Source organism: Siphateles boraxobius, unplaced genomic scaffold (genome assembly GCF_051911475.1).
Source record: "Siphateles boraxobius isolate OS27281-9 unplaced genomic scaffold, OSU_SipBor_1 66, whole genome shotgun sequence".
Lineage (NCBI taxonomy): Eukaryota > Metazoa > Chordata > Actinopteri > Cypriniformes > Leuciscidae > Siphateles > Siphateles boraxobius.
Window position 1 is genome coordinate 14250593 of NW_027509193.1, and position 17981 is coordinate 14268573.

The window sequence follows — 17981 nt, forward strand, 5'->3', positions numbered from 1 at the left end:
TTGGTGAGCAGAAGACAAAAACATTAAAAAGCCTTACCTTCTTCTCTGAAAACATTTCCTGAATTGTATTTATACAATATTGATTCAAGTATTCTAAAACAAGGCAAAAATAGTGAATGATTTTTAGTGATGTAATGCGATGGCACATAGTCTTTATCTTATATTTTCCTAATGTCTTGTGTTAAACATGGTACCATGTGGATGGGAATATGCATGGAAATGATATGCAGATGACATTATGCATAGTAAAACGAGGCATTGTAAGCTGTAAAATGGTTATTTCGGGGAGGAGATGGGGTGGAGATGCATATACGCACAATCTTCTGCTGACTAGGTTTTATAAAGGGAATTCTGCACAGGTTCCGGCAGAATCTAGCTTTTGTGCTTACGCACTCTTTTAGGATGAAACCTAGGAAAGGTTTTATACATGAGGTCCCAGGAGCATAACGTTTTCAGCAGAGCACCTAGCGTTTTCAGCTGGCTAAAAACGTTTTGGTGAACACGCTGCCTAAGTGTTTTTTTCTACTGGCCTAGTCGGCCCGGTTCAGATTTTTACTTGCCCCGCTAAAATGTTTTTAAAAAAACTATTGTTTTCATTGTTTTTGACCCATGTAATCTTGTAAACAGTGCATTAAGATTTTCAAGTAGGTCTAACAGCTAAACATACAGAAATTGAATAATCAAACACTACACATTCTTCACTCCATAAATTATAAATTGAAGGTAGATTATTCCTTATTAAAGCTACAAACATTATTCAGCCAAGAGCAGTGAGTGATTTTATCTGTCTTTTGATTAACATTAATGTCAAACAGCAGGTTTATTAGCCTGCTGTCACTTTGAGAACTTTGGCAGATGCAGATCTGGCACATCCTATTTTCTCACAACTCATCTAAGACTGTGACAAGGATACAAAATGGGAATTTTGCTTGATTTTTGTCTGTCGGCATTCTGTGCGCACATTTCAGGGTTTTGTCAGCAGAGAGCCATGTTAATTTTGATATATATAATATACATATTGTCAGTGTCAGTTTTTCAAGTTTTGTATTGTTTGATTTAGCTTTCCTGTTCTAGTATTTGCTGTTAGTTTTTTATTGGTTCTGTTCTCCTCCATTCCCTGTTTGTTTGTTTGTTTGTCTTCCTGGTTACTAATTGACTGAGTATTCTTTTCAGGTGTGTCTAGTTAGTTACTCCCTTTGTTTGCTCCGTGTATTTAAGCCCTCAGTTTTATTTAATTCCTTGTCCTGTATTGTTTACAAGTGTATGTGGTTGTGATTCCTCCTAGTTATTGTGTTTATTCTTAGATTCAAGAACTTAAGTATTTCCTTCATTGTGTGCTTCATTACCACCACCAATCCGTGACACATATATACCGGTCAAAAGTTTGAAAGCATTATTATTTTTAATGTTTTTGAAAGAAGTATCTTATACTCATCAACCCTGCATTAATTTGATCAAAAATACAGAAAAAACATTAGTGGAATATTATTACAATTTAAAATAACGGTCATCTACTTACTCCAGTCTTCAGTGTGACATGATCTTCAGAAATCATTCAAATATGTTGATTTGATACTCAGTTGATTCGATTTGATACAGAAATGTTTCCAAAATTGATAACAAATCATCATATTAGAATGATTTCTGAAAGGATCATGTGGCACTGAAGTCTGGAGTAATGGCTGATAAAAATTCAGCTTTGCATCACAGAAATAAATAATTATTATTTTAAAGTATATTAAAATATAAAACCATTATTTTAAATTGTAATATTTCACAATGATATTTTTTTTCTGTATTTCTGAGCATATTTTTGAGACTTCTTTAAAAAACATTAGAATCAGTAGTGTGTGTGTGTGTGTGTGTGTGTGTGTGTGTGTGTGTGTGTGTGTGTGTGTGTGTGTGTGTGTGTGTGTGTGTGTGTGTGTGTGTGTGTGTACATATATATACACACACCGATCAGGTATGTGAGGATTTGAGCTAGTTTGACAACGGCCAAATTGTGATGGCTAGACGACTGGGTCAGAGCATCTCCAAAACTGCAGCTCTTGTGGGGTTTTCCCAGTCTGCAGTGGTCAGTTTCTATCAAAAGTGGTCCAAGGAAGGTACAGTGGTAAACAGGCGACAGGGTCATGGGTGGCCAAGGCTCATTGATGCATGTGGGGAGTGGAGGCTGGCCCTTGTGGTCCGATCCAACAGACGAGCTGCTGTAGCTCAAATTGCCCTAGAAGTTAATGCTGGTTCTGATAGTGTCAGAATACACAAATGCATCACAGTTTGTTGCGTATGGGGCTGCATAGCCACAGACCAGTCAGGGTGCCCATGCTACCGGCGAAAGCACCAACAGTGGGCACATGAGCATCAGAACTGGACCACGGAGCAATGGAAGAAGGTGGCCTGGTCTGATGAATCACGTTTTCTTTTACATCGCGTGGATGGCCGGGTGCGTGTGCATCACTTACCTGGGGAACACATGGACAGCACGCCAAATATGCATAAAGCTTTACTCTAATTATATGTGTGAACTCGTAAAATGCCACAAGGATGCTCTATGGGAAGAAGGCAAGCCGGCGGAGGCAGTGTGATGCTTTGGGCAATTTTCTGTTGGGAAACCTTGAGTCCTGCCATCCATGTTACTTTGACACGTACCACCTACCTAAGCATTGTTGCAGACCACGTACACCCTTTCATGGAAACGGTATTCCCTGGTGGCTGTGGCCTCTTTCAGCAGGTTAATGCGCCCTGCTACAAAGCAAAAATGGTTCAGGAATGGTTTGAGTAGCACAACGACGAGTTTGAGGTTTTGACTTAGCCTCTAAATTCCCCAGATCTCAATCCAATCGAGCATCTATGGGATGTGCTGAACGCCTCGACGGGTCAGGGCTGTTTTGTCAGCAAAAGGGAGACCAACACAATATTAGGAAGGTGGTCATAATGTTATGCCTGATCGGTGATATATATATATATATAATGTATATGTATGTGTATATATATATATATATATATATATATATATATATATAATGTATATGTATGTGTATGTGTGTGTGTAAATATGTGATGTGACAGAAACACAGCACGAGATGCCAGCTGGACTCTGCACTGATTTTGTCGCTATGTTTGAGAGGGAGGGAGATAGACAGAGAGGCAAGAGAAGCGGATTCTGCTAATTACAGCTCTTTGTAAATCATAATTATGCCTTTCAAATGTTCTCAGGAAAGAGAGAGGGGGGAACAAATCTCGTCTTTCTGTGTGTTTTGTGGTCCACTACATTCATACACCAGCATACACTATGTGGCACCATCTGAATTTAAAGATTTATCTGTTTGAGGCAAAGAAAATGTGTGTGATGTTCATTGTGTGGATATATGTGTTTCTAGTTGAATATTGCGTGCGTGGAACCACTTGAAAAATAAGTCTGTCTTTTCAGGGCGTGATGGTCATTTCATTTGAGCTCCATTGATTTAGATAGATTAAACACTCACGCAGACATTTATTTGGAACATGAAAATGTGATGGAATGGGGTTGTATGAGGCTTTAGGACTGAAGCATCTTCCCTGAAATATCTCTGAAATCTTTGTTTTAAAGAAGTAGAAAATTAAAGGTGGGGTGTATGTGATTCTCTTTTTTGTCTGTTTTTTCAGAATAATTTGAAATCCTATTCCTAACCCACTTACAGCCACTGAGTTAGAAGCACTGAAATAAAAATTAAGCAATTTAATCATCTGTGGAACGGGCAGGACTCGAAAAACTCCAGCCAATCATTTCCAAGACCACCTGGAATCATTGGACAGTAGGTCCGTCAATCAAATGGTCGTACCACACCCCCCTCCCCCTAGCGCACGTGACCCCCTTCGTGCGCATACTCAAAGCTCGTGACGCATGCGCATCTCATCAGTAAAGCCGGTTCCATGATTAGTAGTAAATCGTCATTACAATCTCTCGCACATCTGAATTGCATGATTGCGTGTATCATGTTCTTCGAATGGATGGAGTCAGGGCCAGCGTTGGAGGAAAGAAGGTAAGACCATTTGAATCGTGTATTTTTAAAATCTGCCGGTCGTTTTCCAAATCACATACCCCACCTTTAATGGTATAATTCACCCAACAATGAAAATTCTGTCATCATTTAATCACACTTGTGTTGTTCAAAAACACCTTGGACATTTAATCTTCTGTGAAACACGAAAGAGGATGTTAGACAGTCTTTTTTTGCATACAATGAAAGTGAATGAAGACCGAGGTCTCTCAAGCTCCAAAAATTACTAAAAGTAGTCTGTATAGAACTTGTAGAACTTAAGTATGTGTTCTGAGTTTGTCACACCACAGAAAAATGTGTTATTAGCCACCCAGCCAGATTTGAATGATAAAAAAAGTCGGCAAGTACATAAAATAAGCTATCAAAATCTTGAAAAAATGAGCAGTATCTCAAACGCTGGGGGCGTGTCCGCTGTCTGCGCTGAAACCACGCCCACTCGCAGGAAGTAAACAGTCACCAGTTGTCGGCGCGACGGGAGGATGAAGGCCCGGGATGGGAGATAGTCGGTTCGGCCCCATTCACCAGTAACAGCGGATTATCAGTGAATACCAGTTGTCTCCGACGAAAGTTTATAAAACTATCCCATGTAAAAAGATCACTACAGAGTTGGGTGTTTGCGGTGATCCTCAGCTCTCCATCAAGGTGTCTCTTCACAAAATGAATCCACCTCTTCTTGATGTGATCGTTTTTCGGAAATGTAAATAAGGACACCGATCTGTTTTGTACATGACCACATCCAGGTAGTACGCGTTTCCGTGACGATTGCATAGCTAGCTAGCAAACTGTAGGCTGTAGTAAATAATAATACTGACAGTAACTCGCGATTGAGCGGCAAAGTGATGTTATTAATGTGCTCTATTTATATGGTTAGTGGAGCGGCCAGCCTCAGTGGTTCTAGCGCGTTATCAAGTAGGGGCGTGTCCAGGAGCTCAGGGACTCCAGTGTGTCATTGAGCCCCGTTTTAGCCCCGCCCAAAAAATCCGGAACACAGCAATGGTGAAAAACTCCACAATTCAGTACTTCACAGTTCACAGTCTTTGTAATATGTTTTAGCAATACATTTCTAACATTTCTAATGTGTTAAGAATTTTTTTTAAGAATTGCCTTTACAGGGATTTTAAACAGTAAATCAGTATTCACTGATAATCTTCCATATTCACGTATTAAAAATGTATTATGTTGTGATTGTTTCTCCAGTGTCTCATAACACTGAGGTTATTTTGTATTATTTATATACTATGTATTAAAATGATGAATTAACTTTTAGTTATTTTTTTATAGTTTCCATTTTTATTTTAAATGTTATTTAAAAAAATGTTTGTGCTTATTTATTTTATTTTGTTTTTTATTTTATTTCTATTTAGGTTTAATTTATTTTTATTTATAAATAATTTTAGCAATTTGAACTTGTCAGTTAGTTCCCAGGGCAGCTCATTTTCATTTAGGGTTTTTAATTTTAATTTTTTTTTACTTTTATATAATATTATTATATACCATACATATATATATATATCTATATATATATTTCAGATTTATTTTAATTAATGAAAAACTGTTTGTAATTTTTGTAGTTTTAGTTAACAATAACAACAGTGCATCAAACTTGCTGTGATGTGCCAAATGAAATTTTATCTTATTTTATTATCAGTGAATAATGTTTACAATTCTGCCTTTTCACACAAAACATTAGTATGGCTCTATTATGGCAAGCCGTTTTAACTTTTATTCATTTCCAGGATATGAATTCTTGATATCAACAATTCAATTTTAACTAGTTAAAATTATAGTTATTGATATCAGGAATTAGATTTATACTAGTAACAATGGCAATTTTTGATATCAGAAATTACATTTCCACTAGTAACAATGCTAATTCTTGATATCAACAATCACATTTTTACTAATTAAAATGCTCATTCTAGATATCAAGAATTGTATTTCAACTAGTAAAAACTATAATTCTTGATATCTGTAATTGTATTTTCACTAGTGAAATGTCACCATAGGCTGCCATTCAAAATCAATTGTTGATATCAAGAATTGATTTCTTACTAGTTGCAATTCCAATTTCACATATCAGAAATACAATTCTTACTAGTAAAAACCTTTATTTTTGATATCAAGAATTCAATTGTCACTAGTTGAAATGTATATTCTTGATATCAACAATTGAATTGCTACTAGTAACAATGTTCATTTTTGATATCAATAATTCCATTTTCACTAGTGACAATGTTAATTTCTGATATCATGAATGTGATTGTTACTAGTAAGAAAGCCATTTTAGATATCTGAAATAATATTGATATCAGAAATACATTTTCAGATATCAAAAATGAAAGTTTTTACTAGTAGCAATTAAATTGTTGATATCAAGAATAGACATTTCAACTAGTGACAATTGAATTATTGATATCAGGAATTCACATTCTTACTAGTAACAATGTAATTATTGATATGAAAAATTATATTTCTACTAGTAAGAAATCAATTGTTGATATCAACAATTAATTTTGAATGGCAGCCTATGGTGACATTTCACTAGTGAAAATACAATTACAGATATCAAGAATTCAATTGTTGATATCAAGAATCTAATTGTTGATATCAAGAATTAAATTGTTGATATCAATAATTAAATTGTTGATATCAAAAATGTAATTGTTGATATCAAAAATTGAATTGTTGATATCAAGAATTCATATCCTGGAAATGAATAAAAGTTAAAACGGCTTGCCATACTCTATAAGACTTGAGGCATCTTTACACAGCCGAGTTAAGGCTGCTCTAAAGTGGCTCTGTGTCTGCTAAAAGTTCTGTGTAAAAACACAATGGTGCATAAAAGGAGACTTCAAATATGATGGGTCTGACCCACCTCAGCCACAAGTATCAAAGGCTACTCTGATATTGTTTTGGTTCAGTGTAAATGAACGTGAACTTGTGCCGCTCTAAACTACGTCATTGTCATGACAACCAAAAGCACGCCTGTCTCAGCTCAAGCGGCGAGAGAATCAAGAAGCGGGAGACAAAACAGGCCTAGCTCTATATTGTTTTAGCCAAATAAAAAAAATGTAAGCCAACAAGGGACAATGAAGGAAAAGAGTCCTGTACTTAGATCATAAAGCTAACCACGAAAATGACTCAGTTGTCGACGTTTGTAATCAATTGTCTTTCGCCGTTTGTAAACTTCCTTTGAATAGACTGGCAGATCAATGTGCTGCTACATTTCTCTTAGATACGGTAAATGCTTATTCGGCGTCACTTATATTCCTAAAATCTTCTTCTAGAGGATGATATTTCACCCTCATATGACCTGCCTGAAACGCTAATGATAGCATAATTGTTCATGCTTTCTGGCTCTTTGAAGAGGAAGAAAAAAAAGGGGAAAAAATCCCTTTAATAAAAACTCTTTTAATCCTACGGTGATCTACCTGGTGCAATAATTCATAATTTCTTTGTAGAATTTTTTTTAAATTTCTTGATTTTATTAAGAAATAGAAAATAACTATCAGTACCACAGACAAACATCAAAGCGTGAGATAGAGCACGCAAATTAAATTTTAATTTAATTAAAAATTCTGTATTTTTAGTAATCAAGTTTTATTTCTTTGTTCACTATTACTTTATTTTTAAATTCATTTTATAACACTTTGTTAAATCTGTAGTTTTAAAATAGTACTGTTCAAACTGTTATTTCCCACGATTTTAATTCCTGTGTAAATGCATTTATGCCGTGTCAGAGAAGCAATAAACATTGTGTAAATGCACATTTTGTGATTTTATGCCGCTTCAGATTTGATTTCTGTGCCGCTTTTTATGTGTAAAAATGCCTTTGTAATATGAAGTCATGTGGTCACCATTCACTATAATTCTTTGTTTGAAAAACAACCACATTTAACATTCTGCTAAACTTCTCTTTTTATGTCACAGGGAAGATGGAAAATCATATAGGAGTAGATGATATTTTTGACCAGAGGATTTCTCTTTTTATGACATTTAATGTGGCACCATATGATTTTTGAGAAAGGCCTCTAAGAAAGGCCTAATCCGGACAGTTTGAGCATATCTGGATGTGTGTGTATGGTGAGGTATGTGTGTTCACTTGCTCTAATATATTGTCAGAGCTATGATTAATGTTGCACTTCTGTGAGTTGAAAGCTTCAGTACTCTCTCTCTCACACACACACAAACACACACACACACACACACACACACACAGAAATGTGACAGTTTGACATAGAATTAAATGACTGATATCAGGCCTCCGTGATGTGTGTGTGTGTGTGTGTACTATACTGATTGATCTTTGTGGTAGGGTAAGTATCTATACGCTCCTAGATTTCAGATTCAGTCAACTGGAAAATGAGAAACCTCTACATCCCCGCTCCATTAGAAACATGATATCCCTGTAGACACACACACACACACACCATTAAAAATCCCATATCCCATGGTGTCCATTTCTCTGAGCGAGACACAGCCAATGTGGGCGAGTCTTCACTGGAGTATGTGTGTTTATGTGTATGTATCATTGATCAGTACCTTTTTTTTCTCAATGTATTTGTCAATATTTATCCATAAACAGTCATGTGATAATCTGGAGAGCTATAGGTCAAGCAAAGCTAATAATAATAACATTCTTAATATATAGTGTAGCCTACTGAATTGCTGATGTGTAAAATATACCCATTGAAATTTGAAATGTTTTGTTATATATCAATTTATATGGTTTGTGGTTTATACTTTTGACAACTTTGAAAGTTTGTGTTGACATTGGGTAGGTGGTCTTGCAGTGTGATGTTATTAGGTACGTCAGGGTAAATCAGGACGGGGTAATGTGGGACACTGAAGCACTGTTGAGTAAATGTCTTGCTAATATGTTAGTGGTTTTTTTTTTCATTGGAAGTGTTGGGATGATATTCAATGTAAAAGGCATAATTATATATATAATTATAATATATGAAAAAATATTAATAAAGAGATGACAAGAGATACTATATATATATATATATTATACAGTCCCTCATTGACCGCTACGTTATGTTTAATGTTGAATTAAACTCATAGGGCCCTATCATACATCTGGCACAATGCGATGCTATGCGTAAGTGTTTTTTACTAGTTTCAGCCCAACGCAGTTATCATTTTCACATCCTGCGTCACACTGTTTAAATAGCAAATGCATTTGCGCCCATTTGTGCACCCATGGTCCAAACAATGGCGCATTGTTTGCGTGTTGCTATTTTGAGGCAACTGAAATAGACTGCGCCATTGACCAACTGAAACCTGGTCATTCGTGCAGATTTTTCTTTTTGTTGTTATAAAGGGCGCATTAGTAATATGTGCCTATAGGCGGGTGCACAATGCACATACAATCTGCTTATTACACACACGGGGACGCGCAGCAGCACACAAACATGCTAAATATTACAAATAAAAGGATTTGAGTAGATCCGATTCCTCTCTGGAGACGCGTTCAGTCTTTCCGCTTGTAAATTTCGCCATGTAAATAGCAAATCCGCCATGGCGCGAACATAACTGGCTTTTAAAGGGAATGGGAGATGAGACTCGATGCACGTTACGCCCAAAACACACCCATTACTCAATAAGAGAATAGGGACAACCCTTTTAGACCATGCGCCGGGTACTGTCTTTCAACATACCTACCAAAATTCATGCATTTTTTTCTAGATATAATTTGAATTAAAGTGGAAGAAAAGACTCGCGCTGCCTCTTGAACTGAGGCACTACAGTGATCTGTCACGTCCCATTTAAGAGTGTCAAAACCGCATTTATTGTTTGAAATTTGCAAAAAAAATGACAATTTGAAAGATGACTCTTTGTTTCTTTTTAGAAGTAACAAAGCACAGAGCTATTTGCGATTATTGGATGAGAGGCCCTACAAATAATGTTTAGTATAAGGAAAAACTGCAGACTGAAAAACTGGCAACCCTGGCTTGAACTACGAGTGATTCATAGGGTCAAAGAGAGCCTGCTTTTATGTAGCTGTTTTTAGCTGTTAATGCATTATTGTCAAATTAACTTGCCCTAAATTCATCACAAGAGATTTTCTTCAGTGTGAGTTGCAGTCGGTTTCAGCACCGATTCAGCACGATTGACAGGATATAATTGGCCCTGATCATCGGCTATTTTTAAACAATCGATAATAGCTTTTATCAGCTGATACCGATTATTTGCCGATACATCGGTGCTTCTCTAGTTGTTAATGAATGTACATTTTTATGAAATGCTCTTTGAGATTCCTTATCAAGTAATCACAAACAACTACAAAATTCATGGGACAAAAGGACAAAAAAAATAAATGATAATTAACTGTCGTCAGTATCAAAAAGTCGCCCAATTTATGTGAATTTACTCATTACGTAAAGATTCAGATTTCATAGAAATCCTCTCAGGCTGATTTTTTTTCTTGCAGTGTTAACTGTTAATACTGAATAGTTCAACCAATAATCCTGATTAGATCAGATCAGTCACTGTGTTTTTGTGTCATTTATAATAATAAGTTGAAAGTCATTTGATTCTGGTGTACTGAACTGTAAGTATTTCCCCTCTCTTCATGGATCATGGTGTTTGTGCAATAATTGCTTGATTTAAATACTCTCCTGTCACTGACCTGAACATTGGTGATTTTCTCTAATATGTGTTAGTTGTTGTTTTTGCTCTTCTCAGGTACGACTGCTCAGGGGAGCCCCCTGCTGGCCTCATTACAGATGCAGGGTCGCCCGCTGCAGACCCCGCTGGACCTGAAACACTTCCTGCCCTTCCGGCTCAGTGGCTCCTCTCCCCTCAGCCTGTTCCCCAACTTCAACACCGTGAGTTAATCAACACTCTCGGTTTTACTTTCTAAACCTCACCTTCCCAAATGTGTCATCATTTAAAGTTAACTCAGGACATTTTTAAGGCGTTGCATTGGGTCCCAAATGTCAGCTCTAAATGTCAGGAACGATTCAACAGGCTGCAGGGTATTTTCAAAAGTGCAGATTCTTTGTAAAAAGACCCGCTTTACAAACAGAGGAGTATTGTATTAGATAGTAATTTTAGATTTAAGGCTCGAGCAGCAACTCAGATTAGGATCTAGATTTAGTTTCAGACTCTCTGTGGACAGTTTTGGAGGCAGTGTGCGTATGTAACAGGGTTCTCTTTCTTCTGATATCTGCATTCTGGACACACACTTATACATTCACACACTCTCAATGTGTTATGTATTTGAGTACACTGTAGGTCGACTCAAAATAATACTGTATAGTCCGGTGCTGGTTCCCGCTCTGTGTGTGTGTGTACTAGAGTGATAAATGCACCTGTCTCTACAGCAAAGTAGCTGTCAGTGACCTCTCTCCTCTCTTAAGCTCCACTGCTTTCCTTCCTGCTCCTCTCCTCTTCTCTTTACTGCTCCTTTGGTATTCTCATCTCTTCTGTGTCTTGTCTTTGCTCTTCTGCTCTCCTCTGCTCGGTTTTTCTCTTCTTTTCTCTTTTCAGCTGATTTGTCTTCTCATCTCATATTGTCTCCTTACTGTCTCTTTACTTTTCATCTCATGATGTGTTGTGTCTTGTTTCATCTTCTAATTATTCCCTCTTCACTTCTCTTCTCCTCTCTTCTCTTCTATGTTTGCTGCTTCGTCTTGTCTCGTCTTATCTCATCTCACCTTCATTGTTTTTTTTCGTCTCTTGCTACTCTTCTCTTGATATTACTGCTCGTCTCATCTTTATCTCTTGTCATATCCTCTCGTCTTATATGGTCTTCTTGTCTCTTCTCTTGTTTGTTTCTTCTCTTCTCTTTTTTTTAACATCTGTTTATTGAGTTTTCTTGTTATATATATATATATATATATATATATATATATATATATATAGGCCAAGAAATCCAAAGCAAAAAGCAACTATACAAATCTAGAACCAACCCCAAACCATCCCACCCCTGGTAGACTTCGAGAATATAGAAATAAAATAAAAACACAGAATGTAGATATAAATTCAAACTAAAAAAAGTTTACAAAGATGTTAAAAAAGTTGGGGGGAAAAAGCAGCATGCCATAAATTCACATTCTTGACACTGGATCCATGCATACGAGAAGTTGCGAGTTCTATGGATATAATGTCCAACAAAGACACTGTCCATGTTCGTCTGTCCATTGTGTGAGCAGGATCTCAGCGGTTGACTAGCATTTTTTTGCCGCTGTGAGAGCGGCTAACAGTAAATATCTTTGTTGAATGGATAAGGTAAGTTCACAAAAATTTCCCAAAATTTTCCCAAAAAGGTGAGAGAGCGACAATCCCAAAATACTGAAAGTACGTGCCTAGAGATCCTTGGGAACAAAGATTACACTTAGGAGATGAGGATAGATTCCTATAGAAATGTTTCATAGGAGTCAAGTGAATCCTATGTAGTAATTTCCAGTGTATCATTTGATGATTGGGGTTCTTTGAAGACAGCTTAAACATCCTCCATACCTGATCTGAAAATAAAACAATTACATCCTCATTAAGATCCTTAGCCCAAACAGTTTAATAGAGAAGGGTTTGTATGAATGTTCAAGAAGATACAGATAAATAACCGAAACAGAAGAGGGAGAGGGATTAGTTTGCGCAAAGGGTGATTAGGTAAAAGGGAATCCGAAGGCACCACATATGCCCGAAGGGCCAACCTAATGCGCAAATACATGAAAAAATATGTAATTATATTGTGTTTTAATGTTCTGAAATGATTTTAGACCCATATCATCATAGATATCTCCCAAAGTGTTTACTTTGTTGTTAGACCATTGCGGACATTGAAATTGGATTGCCTGACAAAAGACTATTATTATGGAAAATTGGCGAATGCCTATGCCAGATTGTAACTTGTTGTGTTTGCTTTTCGGCTTCCCTCCAAGTGAAGAGGAGATGAGTTACAATAGGACCAAACTGAGATTTACACTGCCTTAGTAGAACCCCTGAAAAAACAAGATGTTTCAGTTCACAGGGATAAACTATAGATCCTCAATTGCTCTCCATGACACATTCAGAGGCATCAAGATCAAACCAGACTGATAAAGGGAGGAGGGTAAAGATTTGACATTACAGTCTAAAATTAGGGAAAGACAGACCTATGTGTAATCTGCAATGCTGTAAGTTAGTCAGTTTGATTTGAGGACGTTTCCCATCCCATATATAACGAGAAACACATGAACAAGTTTGTTCCAGTATCCAGCATGTGTAGGGTGACCAAATGTCCTCTTTTGCCTGGACATGTCCACTTTTTACGTACTGTCCGGGGGGGTTTTATAAATTCATGAAAATGTCCGGTTTTCAATGTTTTTCATGGGACCATTAAGCGTGTACTTTAAATTGACTTGCGCTTGCCTTTGCACACAATACGGTACTTTGTTACGTGACGTAATTCCCGAGAGACTGCCTTGTGGGCGGCTGTGCGACGCACACATACACTGGGAGCAGATTAGACAGCGTGGCAGCATTGCACTCAAAATGCCGAAGCGTAAGTGCAGCTTCACTGTTGAACTGCGACAAAAAATTTCCCACGTACCATACCGGTCGGGACAAGCGGGGGACGGAGTGCACTGTGTGCAAAGAAATTTTTTTATTTGTTTGTCATTATTAAATTTTTGCGGGCCAAAGATTTAATGGAAATGTATTACTTTATGTATTAAAGTTCAATAGTTTCAAGGTTTTGAATGCATTTGTCAAGCATCTGTTTCATTGATGCATTCAACGATGCATCCCATCCCCTTCCACCCCCACCCCCCCCCCCCCCCTTTCCTCTTTTCTGAAGACGGCAATATGGTCACCCTAAGCATTTGGAGAAAGAGGAATCATAGATGAAAAGAAATGAATATGTGGGAAAACATTCATTTTAATTAGCCTACCGATATACGAGCATGAAAAGAAGTAGGGAGAGTCCAAGACAGCAAATGTCCAGCTGAAGTTCGCTGGGGGTTAGAGGCTAAATGGCAACTGAGAAAAGTGTCTTGCTTCCTCTGGGGAGTACATTATTTTTGGTTCGCCTTGAATGAGAATGACCTTCAACATTGAAGGATAAAGAAGGATGCCAGCTTCCCTCATTTCCCTCCGAATTGGTGCAAACCCACTTCTCACCTGTAAGAATATAGGGACTGGACACCTGACATGTGAGAGGCAAATTCACTCCGCATTGCTGTCAACTCAGTTTTAAGAATGTCCTCAAAGGGTGCTACAGTGTTAGTCATTCTGTCAACCATATCACTCGTTGTCGACAAAAAAGGGGTCAAATGTATGGAGCTCTACTCTTCTCATCTTATTTCTCATCTCTATTGCATCTTTTGTCTTGTTTCATCTGCTCATCTCATGTATTTTCTTCCTGTTTTGTGTAATCTGTTCTCATCTCATTTTACTTTTTACTGCTGATTTTGTCTTCCGCTCTGCTCATCATCCTCTCTTCCCTCATCTCTTTTCTCATCTCATCTCCTTCATTCCTGCAGTAGTATCATGCTTATCTTCTGACCCTCTCCGGTACTCAGAGTTGACAATAGGCTTCATCAGACACATACACTCACTGACACACACACACACATTGACCTGGCAGCGTCCCAGCCGGTCAGGGATGACTGCGGATGAACAACGAGAACATTCTCGAGGCTCTAAAACAAATAGACGTGCGACCAGCTGCAGAGTCACTGTGATGTGGTGTATATTCCCATGGTGAGGACAGGAGTGTCAGGGGAAAGTCCCTCGGCCCCGTGCGTCAGGTTCAGGGTTGCTCAGAGGGCCGATGGGATGGAAGGAATGGGTTGAATGACCGAAGAAAGTCTGTTGATTGGTAGTAACTGATTTGTACAAATACATTTTTTTTGCAGTCCATTTTAACATAATTTTCTCACCCTTCCCTCAGATGGACCCAGTGCAGAAGGCCGTGATAAACCATACGTTTGGTGTTCCTCAGTCTCTGAAGAAAAAACAGGTCATCTCGTGCAATATCTGCCACCTGCGCTTCAACTCCACGGTTAGTGTGTAGTGTGTGTGTGCTTTACCCTCCGCAGTTGTGATGACAGACAGTGAACATCACACTGGACGGGTAAAAGCTGTTTCATCCCGTACACCATTTATCCTTTCTTTTGTTCTTTCTCTCTCTTTCTTTCTTTCTTTCTTTTCTGGCATTTTTTATCTATTTGGTCTTCCATTTTGTTTTTGATAATGGGAAACTATCACAGTCTCTCTCTCTCTCTCTCTCTCTCTTTCTCTCTCTCTCTCTCTCTCGCACACACACACACACACACACACACACACACACACACACACACACACACACACACACACACACACACACACACACACACACACACACACCCACACAGTTAAATGGTACTTCCATTGACTTCTATCGTATTATTATTATAATTACTGCAGACTAACTGTAACCAAATCCTATTAAGCGATATAAGGTGTTACTGTATATTGAATACAGTATACCACAGCCTTGAGTCTCTTATTGCTTATGTAAAATTGGTACTAAATAAAATTAAGGAATTTTCATTCAAATATTTGATTGAAATCATATCTTCATCAAAAATGAATATTCTGTCATTATTTTGGTCATGTTGTTCCAAAGTTGTATGATGTTATTTTCCTAAAAGAATTTTTGAAGTATCTATAACAAAAAAATGTCATGGTGATCACAGCTGTCAAGCACCAAATAGCACCATAAAAGGTTCATATGACTCATGCACTATATTTTGAGCCATATAAAAGCTTTGTGTGAAGAACTGACTAAAATGTAGGTCATTCACTGAAAATCTTCCCCTCTGCCACAGCTCTCAAATCTCATTCACTTTTGGTTGCAGGCGGCACACAAGAACCTTTTTTAAATTTCAGAGGTTTAGATTCATATTGCACAATGACTAAAATTTCAGCCTGTTCCTCAAACAAAGCTATTGTTAGGAAGACTTGACATATAATGTGTGTCATAAGAACTACTTTCATGGTTATTGTTTTGTACCTTTTTTTGACGAGAAAACAGACCCTCATCTTTTGGGTGAAAAAATCTCATGAGTTTAGAGTATGGCTTTTTGTAAATGACTCAACAGTGTAGTGCAGCTTTAACTGCCTTTTTGTTTCTGGCAAGTCTAGTGGCTGCGTTGGACAGCCATGTGTGTGAGAGGAGAGAAGATCTGTGCCGATGAGATGATGTGCATGAGAAATGAAAGCATTCTTATCTCCATTGCTAGATTCATGCTGCTTGTGTTGTCATAAACAATTATGGTTCACTCACTTATAGTGTCTGTCAGCCTTTGAGCGACACTTGATCAGTTTCAGGCTGGTTTCCAAGAATTGTGATGACCATAATTTCATTTTTGGGGGAACTGTTATGCCAGTGTTTTATTTATTTATATATTTATATAGCTAATGTTTAAAATTACAATTTAATACTTAACATTCAGCAAAAACTGTGATAAAGCTGAAAGAAACTATGTTTTTTCCACAGCAATTTTACAATTGTGTAAGGTAATATGGTTGGAATGTTATATTGACCAAATAGCTTCCAGGACACACACTGTCACATCCACCAGCTTGAGTGCCCATAATTTCAGAGATGTGTGTGACGCACACACACGCACACACACACACACACACACACACACACACACACACACACACACACACACACACACACACACACACACGTCTGGTTTGCTATCTTTGTGGGGACTCGCCATACTTAATGGTTTTTATACTGTACAAACTGTATATCCTCTCCCCTCACACTAACCTGACCCCTAAACCTACCCACATCACACAAAACTTTCTGCATTTTTATATAATTATGTTTTTTGTTTTTTTAACTCATTCTGTATGATTTATAAGCTTGTTTCCTCATGGGGACCTCAAGGTCCCTACGGTGACACGAGTCCCCATGTGTCAGTGTGCATTCAGGTCACCACTGGGATCAAAAAACAAGCACACACACACACACACATTCCTGCTTTGTTGGGGGATTTACGTGTGTCTATTTATGCAGCAGCAGCAGCAGCATCTCTTTCATGCTCACAGGAGCGTGTCTTTGTATCTATTAGCAATAGATAGTTCATACTTTCTCTGCAGCAGCAATAATCAATCAGCAATAATATATATATATATATATATATATAGAGAGAGAGAGAGAGAGAGAGAGAGAGAGAGAGAGAGAGAGAGAGAGAGAGAGAGAGAATAGCATGAAAAAAAATGTCCCCGTAAGTTTGCTAAATCTGAAAATAAAAGTATTATGGTAACACTTTATTTTGATAGTCCACTTTAGACATTCTACTAACTATAAGTAACTTTGCAGCAACATGTAAACTAACTGGCATTAGAGTATTAGTGGACTGTCTGCTTAATATTTGCTAACACTTTATTTTGTTGGTCCCCCAACAGACATTCTACTGACTATAAGTAACTTGACAACTACAAGTCAACTTATTTTATTAACCCGAACCATAACACCTATACATAACCTAACAATCTACTACACTCTACTAATACTCTAATGAGAGTTAGTTGACATGTAGTTGAAAAGTAGCCTAGAAATCTAGACGCACCCTAGTGGCAGCAAAAACTATTTTGCAGCAAAGTGTGCTCTAGCAACTCTCCGTTGGCTTTCAAGCTGGAAAAACCAAACTCTGGTCAGGCCAATCACATCGTGTATAGAGTTGGTGGGCGGGCTTAACATAATGACGGCAGAGTTGTGATGGTTCCGCGTGATTTCCATAGGTGATTTCCCTGCTACTTGAAAACAAAGAAGATGCTGCTGGCGAACAGCGGTCTTTCAAATCGGCTTTGGCCGCGACTCTGGATGTTTAGAGTTAAGAGAACGTCACTTAAGTCATTCTTAAAAAAGGAAGATGTGTTCGGAGATTTGACGACCGGATACGGCAAAAGTTTAATATATCACCTAGCTCTGCTGGTTGAAATAGTAGA

The 17981-nt window shown here is 37.7% G+C and overlaps 1 protein-coding gene across 7 annotated transcripts in view; it reads left to right on the forward strand.

The window, feature by feature from the left end:
* znf385c (zinc finger protein 385C) overlaps positions 1–17981 on the forward strand; it is a 126938-nt gene that overhangs the window by 74351 nt on the left and 34606 nt on the right. For all 7 annotated transcript variants that reach the window (XM_077212404.1, XM_077212405.1, XM_077212407.1 and 4 more), the window contains 2 exons: positions 10731–10873; positions 14923–15033. In XM_077212404.1, coding sequence (XP_077068519.1) covers positions 10731–10873; positions 14923–15033 — 254 coding nt within the window. The remainder of the gene's footprint in view (positions 1–10730; positions 10874–14922; positions 15034–17981) is intronic.